This window comes from Danio aesculapii, chromosome 14, assembly GCF_903798145.1.
Source record: "Danio aesculapii chromosome 14, fDanAes4.1, whole genome shotgun sequence".
Taxonomy (NCBI): domain Eukaryota; kingdom Metazoa; phylum Chordata; class Actinopteri; order Cypriniformes; family Danionidae; genus Danio; species Danio aesculapii.
The window spans coordinates 36,041,897-36,059,173 of record NC_079448.1 but is presented as its reverse complement, the minus strand read 5'-3'; the positions used below and the strand labels follow the sequence as shown (position 1 = coordinate 36,059,173).

Below are 17,277 nucleotides of genomic sequence, written 5' to 3'. Positions count from 1 at the left end.
CCACAGTTGCCACAGTGGAATGAACCGCCAACTTATCCAGCAAGTTTTTACGCAGCGGATGCCCTTCCAGCCGCAACCCATCTCTGGGAAACTAAAAAGATATATGATCTGTTTAAAAAATATTTTCTGTTTTTTTATTTTTTATTCTTTATAAATGTTTGTTTATTTAATTGCTTGTTTAGAAGTTTGTTTGTTTGCCAAAACCTTATGTGATTAAAAAAACAGACTATGAAGTAAATTTGGTAGATTTTTGTACAAGCGCATTATTTCAGTGTGGAACTCTTTTAGAGTGGCGTTGCGGAAGACGGAATATTTCAGCTGCGACACAGACCTGTCATGTGCCAAATGTTTTTAGCCAGAAGCAGAAGCAGCAGCTCACTGTGAAAGATTTGCTCTGCATTTATTGTCGGGACAATATTCTGAATGGAATGACAGGTCGGTATCACTCACTTACAATATATTACGGATATTTCTTAGTGTCCAACTGATTGTTTCTGTCCGCGATAATTACTTGAACCTTCAATGCTTTATTAGCAGCTGTTAATTCATTACAACGTTCTGTTTATCGTGCCTTCATTAAATAAAATGTGTCGTTTAATGACTTTAACGTCTCTGCCAATTGTCTCTCTTTCCTTTTTGTGTTCAGATTCGAGCAAACGTGGACCGAGTGGCTTTTTACAGGTAGAAAACAGGTTAAGCAGGTTGTGTGTCAAGGAGCGTTTGGTTTGATTTAAGGCTGAAAACATGACCAGCTTTATGAGCAGAGTATGGTGTAAGGTGGAGTCAACCGGTCGTCAGCTGCCGATCGTCCTGAACGCCGTGTTGGTGTTCTCCATCACCGCAGAGGTCAGTTATCTGGTGCTGGTCGAGGCTCCTTTTGAACAGGAGCAGAAGAAGACCGACTGGTCCACTATTTGGACTGGCTTGCATCTCTTCGCCCAGTACTTCATGCTGGGAAACATAACCTGGAACGCCTCGCTGTTCGTGAAAACCAACCCCAGTATTCGAGGAGTGTTTCTTGGAGGAGATACTTTGGGTCAAGGTTGGAGGTAACTTGCTTGTATTGATGGTTAAAGAGATAGTTCACACAAAAAAAAGAAAATTCTGTTATCATTTACTCATCTTTTACTTCTTCCAAACCTGCTTGAATTTCTGTGTTGTGTAATCTATTGAATAAGGTTATTTTTCCTACAATAGACAATTTTGAGGTATGTAAACTAAAACAATGATCCCGTGTTTCCTGTTTTACATTTTTAATCTCTATAGCTTCCGAGAATCTAAAAAGAGGCACATATTGATAAATAATATTATGATAGCTGTTTTACATTAAATTATGATTGAATTGCCTCTTGTTACAGTTATGAAATCGTTTGATAAGCAGGAAATGTTCATGTGCCAGGGACATGACCACATTGAAATGGTCTAAAAGTGTTGGTGGCTGCTGGTTGCCAACATTGGTCAATATATATTTCTTTGGTCATGTTTTACAATAAGGTTTTATTAGTTAATAAATTTACTAACATTAACAAATTATGAACAACGCTTGTAGCATTTATTAATCATAGTTTTGCATTTACTAATGCATTATTAACATTTAAACTCATGCTTGTTTACATAAGTTAATGCACAGTGAGTTAACGAACTAACAATGAAAAATTATATTTTCATTAACTAACGTTAGCTAACATGAACATACTGTAATAAATGTGATGTTCATTGTTTGTTCATGTTAGTAAATGCATTAACTAACATTAACGAATACAACCTTATTGTAAAGTGTTACTATTTGTGATCAATCGAAGAGAGAAATTGAAGAAAAAAATAATATATATATATATATATATATATATATATATATATATATATATATATATAAGCACTTAAGTGAGTAAATGGGGAGGAAATGTAATTTTTTGGGTGAACTATCCATTTAAAGCAAAACACTGCATATGAATAGTGTAAAAACAGTTATTGTCACGATTATTACCCAGTTGATTGATTACTTAAAGGGTTGCAGCTTTTTATTCTAAGTATTTCAAAATATTTTGTTTACAAATTTAAATAAAGCATTAAATATGTGCCATTTTCCAAACATTTCTAGCACATTGGATAAAGTCAGGTGTAATATTCTTGTCTAGAAATTTATAGTGTAAAATTTTAGTTTTTATTTATTGAAATTTTTATTTACATATTGAAGCCAAAAGGTTTCTCACAGAAGATTTTTGGTGTCTTTTGTATCGTTTTATACTGTACTTAATTTAGAAATTAGTTTAATTTTATCCAGGAATAACTGAAAAAAAAAATTTACTGGCTAAAAAGTTACATATAATGCGACAAATTGTGTGTGAATATATCCCTCTGTAAACCTTAGAAGTACAGAAATAATTCAGACTGTTAATATCGGTCCACGCACAATAAGTGTTGATGAAGTAGAGATTTATTGCTCGGTGCAGGAGAAAAAAAGCTAATTTTGTGAATACAGCTATTAAAAGTGTGCATTGGAACTTTAATCTACAAAAACAAACTGATAATTTGCAACAAAATAAACACACAAAAATATTCTTGGTGTTTTATTTATATCTGACTGGGGGAAAAAATAAAGCCAAAAAGCCCCAAATCTTAGCACTGTCAGGTGCATGATTTTGCATTTGCACTGTATTTATATTTATCATTCATTTGTACTTTTAAATCTGTTTTTCAGCTTATGTGGTGTTCTCCAGTTCATGGAGAAAGCTCATTATTAACTGTTGTGATTTGATGTTTTCTTCAGGTACTGTTACAACTGTGAGACACACACTCCTCCACGATGCTCGCACTGCTATGACTGTAACGTGTGTGTGCTTCGGCGTGATCACCACTGTGTGTTTTTTGGCCAGTGCGTCGGCTTCCACAATTACCGGTATTTCCTGACCTGTCTGCTCTTCATGTGGGCAGGGCTGCTCTATGCAGTCGTCATGAACGCTGAAGTCTTCATTTTCATCCTGAAGGAGGGCGTGACGTTTCACAGTGTCATGCTTTTACTCGTGCCCTGGATAATGCTCGTCTCTGGTGAGTTTTCTAATGAGTGTCTGCTCTGGGAAAGAATCTGTAATTTCATGAAAAGTCTTAAGTTTCATTGATTTCTTGAAATAAGAGTTGAGTGTGTTGTGGAAATGGATATGTACTGACACTATAGAGTGCTGTAGTGCATGTCTAGAAGTGTTTTTTCCTCATTCGTTTTACCCATAGGGAATTAAAAAAAATCTTTGTTAAAGCATCATAAACCATGAAGCAAACTATCCAGCTACACTGGCAATCACATTACATAACATTACTTTAATAATGGACAGAGCGACAATCCCAGAACCATTGTGACACTTTAAAAGTTTGCAACTATTCAGGTAAAACTATTCAGGTAAAGTTGATACATATACAGATAGGTCCATAAATATTTGGACATCGACACAATTCTAACATTCTAACATTTTTGGCTCTATACATCAGCACAATGCATTTGAAATTAAACAAGATGTGCTTTAACTGCAGACTGTCTGCTTTAATTTGAGGGTATTTACATCTAAATCAGGCGAACGCTGTAGGAATTACAACAGTTTGCAAATGTGCCTCCCACTTGTTAAGGATCCAAAAGTAATTGGACAGAATCATAATCATATTTCAAACTTTTACTTTTTAATACTTGGTTGCAAATCCTTTGCAGTCATTAGTCTGAAGTCTGGAACGCATGGACATCACCAGATGCTGGGTTTCATCCGTGATGGTGCTCTGCCAGGCCTCTACAGCAACTGTCTTTTTAAGAGCCCACTAAAATTCTCTCTGGATTTATGATTTATAATTCTTTAACTAAAATGTTTTTATTCTTCTTATTATTATTATTATTTTATTATTAAGAATGGTCTTATCATTTAGATGCTGTCTTAATTTTTTACATAAAATAAGATGTGCAATGTTTTATTTTTAAAAGCTATACATGATAGTTACATTTTTTTTTGAAGAAATATCACCAGACCTTTATAGAATAAAATAAATATTAACATTAATAAAAACTGTTTTTACATTTATAATAGTATAAAATATGTATAATATTTATAAATAATATTTATATCAAAAATATATTTTAAATAAATAGTTCCAGTGGATTTTCTAAAATTCTAGTAATTCTAAAATATTAAGCACACAGATATTTTTCACTTAAATCGTAATGAAAAATGTTTCTAGCAACAAATCAGTATATTTAGATTGATTTGTGACTATTATATGTTGAAATATTTTAAATTAAAAAAGTTATCATTTTAATAATAAAAAGGCATATGGTTTGTTCTGTAGCCTCTTGACAAAAAAAAACTATTATGTAAACTAGTAATCTACTTTAAATGATTTTTTATTAATAAAAAACTGCTTTAATTCCTGTCAAACTAAATAGAATATGCTTTATTCAGAAGATAAAATATAATAGGAAATACTGTGATAAATGTTCTGTTGAACATCACAGAAATATTTGAATGAATAAAAATTTCACAGAAGGGCAAATAATTTTGCCTTTAACGCAACATGCACAAATAAAATAAGGTAAATAAATTTTTCAAACAAAAAAAAAGATCCATGTATTCACAATTTTCAACTAGGTATTCATTTATTCACAATTTTTTGACCCATTAACCGAAGCCCCCACTCGTGTTTGTACTGTACTATTCCTCATACAGTAAAACACATTCTACTGTGTTGTCCTGCTTTTAATGATTCCAGATGCCTTTTTTGTGAAATAAACTCTCTTAAGGACATTTTTAGGGAAGTGACACCTTTGTGGCTAACATGGCTTTAAAAATAAAAATACATTACATCAACCCTGTATTAACAAAGTTTTTCTACAATCACAGGACAGGTGACTACACGGGCCTTTGCTTTTGCGTTTATTGCTGACACTTGTGTGGTGGGCTTTCTGCTGGTCGCTGCCTTCCTCTTCTTTCATGTGGCTCTGATGCTGAGAGGACAGACTACCCGCGAGTGGTACTCTACCCGACGGCCGTACAGTCTGGGAACCATGGCCAACATCAGGGAATGCCTTGGCATGAACTGGTACTTCTGCTGGCTCTGTCCGTTGATACCTTCTCCACTGCCTGGAGACGGCATAAACTTCAAGGTGACTGCTTCTCTAGAGCCTAAAAAACAGGCCGTGCACTGATACTGTAGCCGTTTTCTCAATGCAATTTTAATACACTGATGCAGAATGGCATGCTGTTGAGCCTGAAGCAGCGACTGCATGCTGCGCTCACTCCAAAACTTACCAGCCCTCTTTTTATCTGAAGAACCAGCAGGACCTGAAGATTTCTGATTTCACTTAACAAATGCCTTTCCTCATTGCAGCATCCTTGATGATTAATTGTTGATCATTTGGTGGATGAGAAATATATAATTTTAAATATTTAGTTTTATTTAGTTTATTTTGTTGTTGTTTTTTTCTGTGCTGTCTTTGCTTTTGTGAAGCAAGCATTTTTGGAAAGGGAAAAACCACTTTTTTTTTTTTTTTTCATTGATGTGCCAAAAATCGGTTAAATCAAATGTGAATGTGGTATATGCCAAGCCGTCATGTTTTTTCCCTTATTTTAATTAAACAAGAAGTGTCTTTTTGTTTAGTATTGCACTGAATATTGTTTACCATTAGTCTGATGTTTATATTTGCTATAAATGCATACCGATTATTCTTCTGTCTTTAAAATAAATGCCTATTTGTTTTGATATTAATTTTTTTAGATGTATCTTTAAGGAATACCTTATTCACTCAAATTAAATTTGAAATTAATTTACTCACTGTCAGGCTATCCAAGATTTAAATCCATTACTTTTCCCTCAGTTAATTAGATTTTTAGTTGAAGCATTGGTGCTTGGTAGTGACTACCAGCACTTCTGAGTCTAGGAAACAAATGCCTGTGCAAAAACAATGCGATTTAAAGTATTATCACATTTAACCCACTGCTTCAGCAAACTGCCCTGAATTAGTTCACTCCACACCATTGTGATTTATCCGTGTGATTTAACAACATGTGAAATACAAACTGATATTATTATTTTTGGGTAAAAATCCCTTTAAGTGCCCAATGCACCTGTTGTAGTTTAAAAGACTAATGGTAACGTTTAAGTAACAATTCCCACTATTAACTACTGGGGTATTGCCTGCTTATTATTCAGATGTGGCCTTTCTTAATGAATACGTATAAAGTGTGATATTATTCTACATCCCTTATCCAATACTTAAACCCAACTAATAACTTGCTAACTATTAATAAGCTCCAAATTAGTACTTGCAGTAAATTAAGCTAAAACTCTTAGTTAAGGGTTTGTTAACACTGAGATTTTGTATATTAAAATAAAGATTTTACTTTAATTATAAATTATTTCAATCATAATTTTATTCAGGACCATAAAAAAATTCTATATTAAAATATTTTTTAGATTGTATCATCAGCTGAACTTTTACTTACTCGCTGGCCACTTTATTAGGTACGTCTGTCCAACTGCTTGTTAACGCAAGTTTCTAATCAGCCAATCGCATGGCAGCAACTCAATGTATTTAGGCATGTAGACATGGTTAAGACGATCTGCTGCAGTTCAAACCAGGCATCAGAATGGGGAAGAAAGGTGATTTAAGTGTCTTTGAATGTGGCATGGTTTTTGGTGCCAGATGGACAGGTCTGAGTATTTCAGAAACTGCTGATCTACTGGGATTTTCACGCACGACCATCTCTAGGGTTTACAGAGAATGGTCTGAAAAAGAGTAAAGGCCGCAAATGCCTGGTTGATGCCAGAGGTCAGAGAAGAATGGCCAGACTGGTTCGAGCTGATCGAAAGGCAACAGTAACTCAAATAACCACTCTATACAACCGAGGTATGCAGAAGAGCATCTCTGAACACACAACACGTCCAACCTTGAGGCGGATGGACTACAGCAGCAGAAGACCACATCGAGTGCCACTCTTGTCAGCTACAGTAAGAACAGGAAACTGAGGCTCCAATTCACACAGGCTCACCAAAACTGTACAATAAAAGATTGGAAAAAAACGTTGCCTGGTCTGATGAGTCTCTATTTCTGCTGCGACATTCGGATGGTGGGGTTACAATTTGGCGTCAACAACGTGAAAGCATTAACGGTTCAGGCTGGTGGTGGTGTAATGGTGTGGGGGATGTTTGCTTGGGACACTTTGGGCCCATTAGTAACAATCGCACCTTTGGGACGTGGTGGAAGGGGAGATTCGCATCATGGATGTGCAGCCGACAAATCTGCCACAACTGCGGGATGCTATCTTGTCAATATGGACCAAAATCTCAGAGGAATATTTCCAGTACCTTGATGAATCTATGCCACGAAGGATTAAGGCAGTTCTGAAGGCAAAAAGGGGGTCCTAATAAAGTGACTAGTGAGTGTATACAACTCTGTTGTTTTAATATATTTAATTTTGTTACAGTAAATGTTGATTTAAGCAAAATATGTAAAATAGCAAAATTATTGCAAACTTCAGCTGTAATGGTTCACATGGGTCTATTTTTTTGTCTTATTTTAATGGTAGGGGAAAACTACTTTAGTGATGATGTTCACTAGCCTATATTTACTACTTTAAAGTAAAAACGTCAAAGCAAATTTCAAGAGTTTATCCCCATTTTATTCCCTGTTTCGGAAAGAAGCCCAAGTATTCTTGTGGCCAGTATATTTCTAGTAGCCTAGTTGTACATTGGTGTTGTTGTAACAGTGAACCCTGCATGAGGGCGCAGTTGTGAGTCTGGGAAACTCCCTCAGTGACGGAGACTCGAGCTCCAGTGAGGGAGGAGAGAGACCGAGACACAGCGACACAGATGGAGCTGCATGTGCTTAGAATGCTTATTAGCTGAGACAATGTGCGAAAACGTCTGAATATATCTGTTATTTCTTGCTCGGCGACAGTTTGAGCTTTTTTGTTGTGTTGTTATATTTGGAAAGGGCACATATCGGTAAGTGAAGGATGACAGTAAGGTTATGTCTTTATTGAAGCGATAGGATGCTGAGGCATCGACAGGCTGAATTTAAGCGAGCTAGTCCGCCGTATGTTGAAAAGAAAGGCCACTGTATGCGGTGTGAATGAAAGAAGAGGGCTTCTCTCTTGGATGGAGGTGTTTTGAGAGGTGTGGTGGAGGGATGAAGGCGGTGTTGACATCCAGACGGCAGCGGCTCTTCTATCGGCTCTTCATATGTGCTGTGGGGCTCATCGCCGTAACCTGCTTCGCTCAAATTCTCCACGTAACAGGTGCGTTTAGTCTACCTGCTCATAATACTGATGTGAATTTTCAGATATTATATGCCGGAACATTGTGCATGATAATGTGAAGAATATCCCAATTTTCGTGGTTGTTGAGATGTGGTACATTTATAATTTATCATCCTGCATTTGTCATAATAATGTGTTCCTGCTATGCAAGATGGATGTGTTTCAACACAAGATGAGTAGCAGTAATCGTGTGATCAGATAGACCTAACGTTTACCAAGAATGAGAAACAGAATTGAGAGAGATCACGCTTAAACCCGAATAAAAACCATTTAAAATGTATTATCCCATCTATTTTTTTTAGTTATATGGTTCAATCACAAAATAATTTCATGTCATTCAAGCAGAGGATAAAAAAATTCTGAATTAAGTTCGCCTTTGCTCTCACAGATCAATTAATCCTCGAAAACTGGAGTGGTTATATGTTTTTATAGACATTCACATGTAACACGAATATTTTAAAATAAATATTAATAATAATGAATATCATAATTTGGCTTTTAAAAGTCTAAAACTTTTGTATCAGCGTGCAAAAATGTAACATTATGCTAATCATTTGTCCTAGACTAGAGGAATCTCTTCAGCTTCTACATACTGATAGAAATTCATTTGAATTCATGAAATATGACAAACACTTTTTTAAAATAATTATTAAGCTTTAAATGATTGATCCCTGTCATTTAAAATAATTGTCTTTTTTTTTTTAACAATAATTTTTCCTGCCTACAATGTCATCTCTTCCCTAAGGAAGGCAATGGGGTCCAAAAGTCAGACATTTATAATAATAATAATAATTCCTTATATTTATATAGTGCTTTTCTAAACATTCAAAGCGCTTTACACAACGGGGAAAAACTCCTCATCCACCACCAATGTGCAGCATCCACCTGGATGATGCAACGGCAGCCATATTGCGCCAGACTGCACATCACACACCAGCTGATTGGAGGAGAGGAGACATAGTGACGAAGCCAATTAGGATATGCTTAGGAGGCCATGATGGACAGAGGGCAAATTTGGCCAAGATGCCGGGGTTACACCCCTACTCTTTTTCGAAGGACATCCTGGGATTTTTAGCGACCACAGAGAGTCAGGACCTCAGTTTAACGTCTCATCCAAAAGATGGGGCTCAACTGAGCAGTATAGAGTCCCCATCAAGCGGCAACCTCCCGCTCTTCCTCGGGAAGCCAATACGGAAGTAACTGAAACTGCAATTCATCAAAATTCCGCTAGTCTTGGCTCCATAATAGAGCAATTTGCAATTACAGCCTGGTACAAAGAACGATTTTGGTTCAAATAGCTATTATTACCCTCCATGACAACTGTGAGGGGGGTGTTTTTTTTTATAACTCATCCGTTTCCTTTATATTAGGTTATATTAAGTTTGCATAATTATGGGCGTGGCCATTTGAGTGACAGCTAGGTCTCGCTGGTCGCCGTCACTTCACCTCAGCTGAATCTGGCAGATTAGCCACTGATCTCGGCATATTCATCGTATTTTTGTGTTGTTTTATGTGGCTTTACACAGTCAGCTGCCTTTTGGACTTATTTTTTACAATTATCAGATGATATGGGATGCTGTGTGTACTTAATTGTGCTCACAAACCATTCATGTGGCCTCGTTTCCCATGTGAGTAAAGTTATATACTTGTGTACCATCTCTATAAATGTATTTGTTTTATTTAAGATCATTTATCATTGATATTTTCTTTAGACCCGTAAAGCACTCCAGAATGTGACAGATTAATTAGCTGTAGGCTCTAGAACAGTCATCTGAAGCGTTGTCATACTGTGTTATGCTGGATTTCATCAATAGTCTTGCATTTACTAACACATATATTTCAAGTGTTTGGAAGCAATTCGCGGTTTCCGCTTAGTGGCTCACTGTATTACTACAGTGTTTTTAAAAGTCTAAACACTTTATTGATATAGTGTACAACCAAGCACATGTGGTCAGAACACAAATGAGTCCCAGGTGATAAAGTATCAAGCGTTTCTCCCAAAGTAAAGTCTGTCTGCCATGTCTAAGCAAAGTGCCAGCAGGTGTCTGTAGCTCCGCTCACTCTCCGCCTCTTTGCCCTTGTTTGGTATCCCGCCGTGGGTGCGATGACGGGCGAACAAAAGGCGACGGTTGGCTGCGCCTATACTCGTAGCTTCTTTTGCGCTCTTCAGAAACCTATGGGTGACGTCACGGATGCTACGTCCATATATTTTACAGTCTATGGTCCCCATTTATACTGGGGCGTTAGGACCGCAGATTGAGCACCCCCTGTTGGCCTCACTAACACCACTTCCGGCAGCAACCTAGCTTTCCCATGTGGTCTCCCATCCTGGTACTAAGCGGCCGCAGTCCTCCTTAGCTTCAGTGGGCGACCATGTGAGAGTTGCAGAGAGCTGGCTGCTGGCTTTTTAGTTTAGTTGTCAGAACTGCTTTGGACCTGTTTTGAGTGTGATTCTTTAGTAGGCCTATACTCATGAACCTGCTCAGTTTGACTGTGTTGAGAATTTAGAATGCGATTTAAAGAGAATGATATTTGCATGTGTACACCTCACTTTACCTTGACTATATATAGCCTTCATGAATAAACATCAGCCGTCTCAATTATAACATTTAACTTAATATATAAATTTTTAATTAAGATATTGATAATATATATATATATATATATATATATATATATATATATATATATATATATATATATATATATATATATATATATATAATTATAATGAAAAAATAATGTGACAGTATTATGGCGGTTGCACATTTTAAGGCTTTGAAGATTAATTGTCTTGTTTTGTGTAGTTAAATCACTAAATAATTGTTAAAGATACTTGTGATCAAATAAATCCTTTGTAAACTGTTAGTTTGCATTTTTAAACACTGAAGTAATTTGTAATCTGAAGCATGCATGCAGTGGCAACCACACACAGTGGAAGAAAATAAGCAACATAAAAATCATGGTCCGCATGCTCTGAAACGTTTGTCATTATAAAAGATTTGTTATTGAAAAGGATCAAGTTGGAAGCATCAATTTGAAGTTAATTAAACAACACAGTCTGCATCTGTCCATTTAAATAAATGCAATCTAACCACAATGCTTTATCTCTTTGTCTGGTTTAAAGTGAACAGGAATGAAACAATAATCACAAAATTGTACAATCCTTACCTTTTCAGTCATGACAGATTTTTTCAATGCTTAACTGTATTTTTGATCCTAAAACACAGGATATATATTCTGCATAAGAGACTAACCAATAAAACGATTGTGAAAGTGAAAGTAAAAGCATGCATATCTTCAAAAGCAATATCAGATATGCAAATATAGCCTAAAATAGAGACATTTCATTGGATGTTATGATTGATGAAGCATTGAACTGTGTTGACACAATGAAACTTCACATTTTGTGTTAAGCCTTTTGGTCTTAATCACGTTCCAAGCTTTTATACTGTCCATCTTGTTACATTTGCCAGCACAAAATTGGGACACACTGTCACTCACATGAGATCACAACAATAACAAACAAGTCCCTATATATTTTTTTCTATGTTTGTAGTGCTAAAAGACTATTATAATTCCATTTTAAGCTGATTTAAAAATTATGACACCTAAAAATCACTGAATAGTTGGCACTTAGGATCAGCTTGTGAGCAGCATCCTAATTAATCGATTTGTTCATGCCATTCGTTTGGAAGCATGAAGTGAAAGCCCAAAAGCACTAATGGAGGTGCAGCAGCAGGGACCAACTGAGCTGCAGGGGTGGCAGACCATGGCAGGCACATAATTGGCTGTCTCTAAAGGGCATCACTGCGAACGCTGCTTCAGCCTGACATATTTCACAGTGACCGCTCAGATCCTCCTGAGCATTGTTACCTGGACATCACTCCTGTGTCTCGGGTCTTTACTATTACTCATCTTCAGATGTTACAGGGTTGAATCAGCAGGGGTTGGAGTCACACCATGTTATCGCACACCATTTTTAGAGACACAAATATTTTGCTGTAAATAATTATGGAGCAGTTAAATGGCTGGTTGGTTCACCCTAAAGTGAAGATTGTTCCAAAACTTTATACCTTTCTCTCTGCAGTTAAACACATTTATTTTAAGCACAGGTATTTCAACATTCCTCAGAATGACTTTTTTGTGTTTAACAAAAAATAAATAAATAGGGCTGCGTCTGAAATCGCCTACTAGTAGGTGCTACATCGCCTAGCTACATTGCCTAGGTACAAATTGCCTAGTAGGTGCTACATTTCAATTTTAATTTACTACTCGACCGTTAGAAAAGTATGTTCTATACAGTATGGATGTCAGTAGTATGAATGGAACTCAGTGTACTACATCTGCCATTTTGTCATGATCACATGGCCTACCTGCGTCAGTTGTGTAGCTTCACTCCCATTCATGAATTCTCTCATGAATCATTAAGGGATAGCGTAGCGTCCATCGTATGCACATCTTAGAATCTCGCCTTAAAGTAGTAGGTCTTCCGGGTACTTCTTGCCTACTGTTTTTAGCATACTATATACAGTAATGTGGAAGTATGCGATTTTGGACGCAGCTTAGGTCTTTTGGTGGTTCTTTGTGATAGTAGAGGTTATCACTGATTAGTGGTTTGTTTGTTTTTTGGCTCCTAATCATTCAGGGGAGCCAATTTAAGTGCTATATACCACCAGCATTGATTTAAATTGTTTTTGGAGTGGCTAACGTGCTACTTAGAACAATAAAAATATCACCAACGTTAAAAATATAGATGCTACACACTGGCTATGGCTCCCCTATTATTACAAGCCAAAGAACCATTTTAGGCTATTTATCACCATTGTTTAGATTAATGGATAGTAAGTATGGATGGATGAATGGATGGTATGGATATGTGCATGGGTAGTATATATTGATGGATGGATATAGATAGGTGGATGGATGGATGGATAGATAGTGTGGATGTATGCATGCATGCATGTGTATGTATGTATGTATGTGTATATATATATATATATATATATATATATATATATATATATATATATATATATATATATATATATATATATATTAGATAGATAGATAGATGGATAGATAGATGGATAGATAGATAGATAATCTACGGACGGACAGATGGTATGGATATGTGTATGGATGGATGGAAAGATGGATATGTGCATGGGTAGTATATATGAATGGATGGAGAGACAGACAGACAGATGGATGGATGGATGGTATGGATATGTGGATGGATAGATGGAAATGTGCATGTGTAGTATAAATGGATGGATGGATAGGATGGATATATATGTATGTATGCATGGATGATGGATGGATGGATATATGGATATGTGCATAGGGTATATATATATAAACAGATGGATGGATGGATGGATGGATGGATGGATGGATGGATAGTATGGATATGTGCATGGATAGATAAATGGATGGATGGATACATAGATGGATATGTCCATGGGTAGTATATATGGAGGGATGGATAGATGAATGGATGGATTGATGGATAGATGTAATATATGCTTATAAAAGGAATAATGAATATAAATGAACTCAACATCACCCTCTTGATAACGTCAATTTTATTTTTTTGTACGATATTTGCCATCACAGGTCTAGTGAATTGATAACTGTAAGCAAAAAGAAACTTTTTATCTTCATCTAAAACTTATTATGATCTTTTAAAAGATGCAAATATAATACAAGAAAATAAATAGTAGCTTTTTAGGACTGAGTATGGAGTATAACACCTCAGGACATGTCAGCTACCCAATGAGCTGCACCAGAGCTGACATTTCAACACCCTGTCGAAAAGCCCAAACAGATGCTGACAGAGATGAGGGGAAAAAACTGCAAAATGTGACCTGCTTCTGGGTTGTCATTCCCCTTTGTTGCTTATTATTTGATCTCTTCACAGTGCCTTTAACTTATATAGCTGTCTGAGTGAGTAATGAGTTCCTCAGGGAGGTCGAGTCTGAATGTTAAGCAGCGCCTAAAACAGTAACACTGGAATCGGCAAATGAATGAAACAAATGTGAATTTTTAGAAACTGAAGCTGCACTTTAATAATAGTCGACAACATCACCATGTCAAACACAGTGCATGTGGAGACGAGGATCTATGGTTATGTCAAAAAACCTGAGAAACCTAATACAATGATCACCACCAAAAACGAAATAAATAAATAAATATGCTACTTAGAATTGAAATAAAAATCAAATCATATTAAAAGACATTTACTGTGTTGTCATGTTGTTATGCATCAATCATGTTGAATTTTAGTAATCACTACCATGCTATTGTCTTTATGTAATATTTGTAAGTAGGGATGGGTACCGAAACTCGGTACTTTATCGGTATCGGTGTTACATTATAAAAGACTAAAATATCGATAAACTCTGACAGACTCGCGCAAACACACAGCTCGTAAGCTTGGTTCGCTTGTGGAGTGAACCAAACGAGTTGTATTTCTCGAGTGGACAGCAACTAGGCCCTTTGCAACAAGTTGTTTTCTTGTATAAGTGGAAACGCAAGCAATCTGGCTAAGTGAAAGTATCTTTCAAAAGTGCATTAAATGCATAAAGACAAATAAGAAGTTTTTGACTGCCTAGCAACTAATGGTATCGTTACGTCATCCACATCGTTATGCCAGTAGTCAATCACCTAAACTAGTATAACAATTAAATAAACACACACACACATTCTGTTACAATGAAAACAGTATTTTTTTCTGCAGTAGCCTAAATAAATATTAAACATTAAAAATGCGTTTACATCAGCTGTATTTACAAATATAGCATATGAATAGCCCAATAATAAACTGCTTAAGAAATGATAAAAAATAGCTTATTTTTGCATTGCAAGATGCTCCAAAACTTTATTGAAAACACAGTTAACTCCCAAAACACTGTTATTAATGAAATGCATTAATGAAAAATCATACACATTATCTCATTTAACTGCATTTTGCAACTCAACGAGGGTATTTTTAACTGCAGGGAGCACAATAAACCAAGAAAGATCCCGACTTCTGCCAGAAAAGGCAAACATGTAGATTTTTTTTACAAGAAAAATGTATTTATTTGTTTTATTGGTTTCATTTTATTTTACATTAAAATATAATAATAAACTAAAGTGTTGTTAATTCTGTTCAATTTGTTGTTGTTGTTGTTTTTTTTTTCGTAAAAAAACAGTACAAAAAGTACCGATAAGAGAACCGTTAAAGTACCCAACCGATAAGTGGTATTGATAAAAGTAGTAATACCGTTAAAACCTTAGCTATAACCTTCCCTATTTTTAAGCAGATAGTCTATTGCGGTTATATTTGGAACTGATTACTTTGCATATGCAAATGAGAACTATCTTTGTCATTTGGTTCATGAGTAAAACCACACCCTCTCCAGGCTCTGATCCAGTTCCACACCACTCATTAATCACTGCTTTTGGATCTGGTTTCCATGGTGACTTGAGTGGTTGGGAGGAAGCATTCTGATTGCCTCAATCATTCACCTATTTTTAAATGAGTTGGTGTTGAAGTTGGACACAGCGGGTGTCCAATGAAAAAAAGAGGGAAAAAATGAAAGTAGACTTATTTTTATTTGAATTTAAAAAGGGGAATAGTTAAATTAAAGGGATAGTTTACCAAACAATGAAGATGTACTCACTATTTACTCACCGTCAAGTGGTTATAAACCTTTATGAGCCTCTTTCTTCTGTTGAAAGCAAAAGAAGATATTTTGAAGAAAGCTGAAAACATGTAACCACTGACTTCCATAGTAAAAACAAGTACTATGGTAGTCAGTGTTTACAGGATTTCAGCTTTCTTCAAAATATCTTCTTTTGCTTTCAACAGAAGAAAAAACTCAAACAGGTTTGGAACAAGTGAAGGGAGAGAGTGAGAGATGACAGATATTTCATTTTTGTGTAAACTATCACTTTAATAATATTAAGCAGCACTGTTTTATCACGTGGTACTTCAAAACTGTTCTTTTTTGATTTTATAGTATTTCACAATATTTTTGATCAAATAAATGCAGCCAAAGAGACTTCTTAAAAAATAGTAGAAATCTTAATATAATCTTAAACTTACATTTCTGGTCTTTTACCATTCAAGTCGTGTCAGAAAGATCACATGAATGTTGCCCATAAAGTCAAAAACAAAGAAAAAGCAGTGAGGAATGAAATTATTATTGTCATTTATGTAATAATGATTTTAAAAATGGCCTTGGTGCAAATTGTTCATTTTGTAATTTTCGAGTTTCAGCTTCTTGTTGCTTTTGTAGAAAAAGTACATCACCGTCTTTCTCAGAGCAAATATTTAAAGAGCCCCTATTATGCATTTAAAAAAGTCATATTTTAGTTTATGGGGTCTCCAACTACAGGCTGATACACATGCAAGGTCAAAAAACACTTTCATTGTCTTATAATATGCATTTATTTTTACCTAATTACCCCAATCACTGATTCGTTCAGTAATTAATTTGTTCCCAAACCCCTTTTTAGCAAGAAGCTAATCTGCGCTGATTGGTCCGATGACCCAGTCTGTTGCGATTAGTCGACAGCGTTCAGCACGAGACGAAGAGAAAATCCCACCACAGCTTATCAACATTGTTGAAGTAGTCAGAGTGCAGAGTGTATGTGTGAGTTAGTACATTAAAGCAGTGCAGTTAAACACCAGCATATTGCTCTATTCTCAATCATAAGTAAAAACAGTGACACACATTCAGTATTAATCCACACAGCAGCAAAAGCTGAACTATTTTTAAACTTGACCGCCGCACGTATGTAGTAACAGCTGACGGTGGCCATAGCAACGACAAACGGCAGTAGATTGTGAGCTCACAAATGCATTTAAATCTGTAAACAAAGTGGCACACGTCACGTTTTCAACGTGGATTTAGATTTAGATATTAGAATATAAAGAGTTCACCAGATACAGTGCAAGCCGCGTGGAACGATTACAAGTACCAAAACACAATTA

At 35.8% G+C, this 17,277-nt stretch overlaps 2 protein-coding genes across 3 annotated transcripts in view; both read left to right on the top strand.

Annotated features, from left to right (window-relative positions):
* Positions 1-330: 330 nt before the first annotated feature.
* On the top strand, positions 331-5,731 carry zdhhc24 (zinc finger DHHC-type containing 24). The gene is made up of 4 exons (XM_056472150.1): positions 331-435; positions 647-1,049; positions 2,771-3,048; positions 4,875-5,731. Exons 2-4 carry the CDS (start codon positions 745-747, stop codon positions 5,177-5,179), a joined length of 888 nt encoding a protein of 295 aa, XP_056328125.1. The 5' UTR covers positions 331-435; positions 647-744; the 3' UTR covers positions 5,180-5,731.
* A 2,090-nt stretch (positions 5,732-7,821) lies between these two features.
* The window catches only part of slc24a6a (solute carrier family 24 member 6a), a 36,865-nt gene continuing 27,409 nt past the window's right edge, over positions 7,822-17,277 (top strand). For both annotated transcript variants that reach the window (XM_056472625.1, XM_056472624.1), the window contains exon 1: positions 7,822-8,270. In XM_056472625.1, coding sequence (XP_056328600.1) covers positions 8,105-8,270 — 166 coding nt within the window. In that variant the 5' untranslated portion in view covers positions 7,822-8,104. The remainder of the gene's footprint in view (positions 8,271-17,277) is intronic.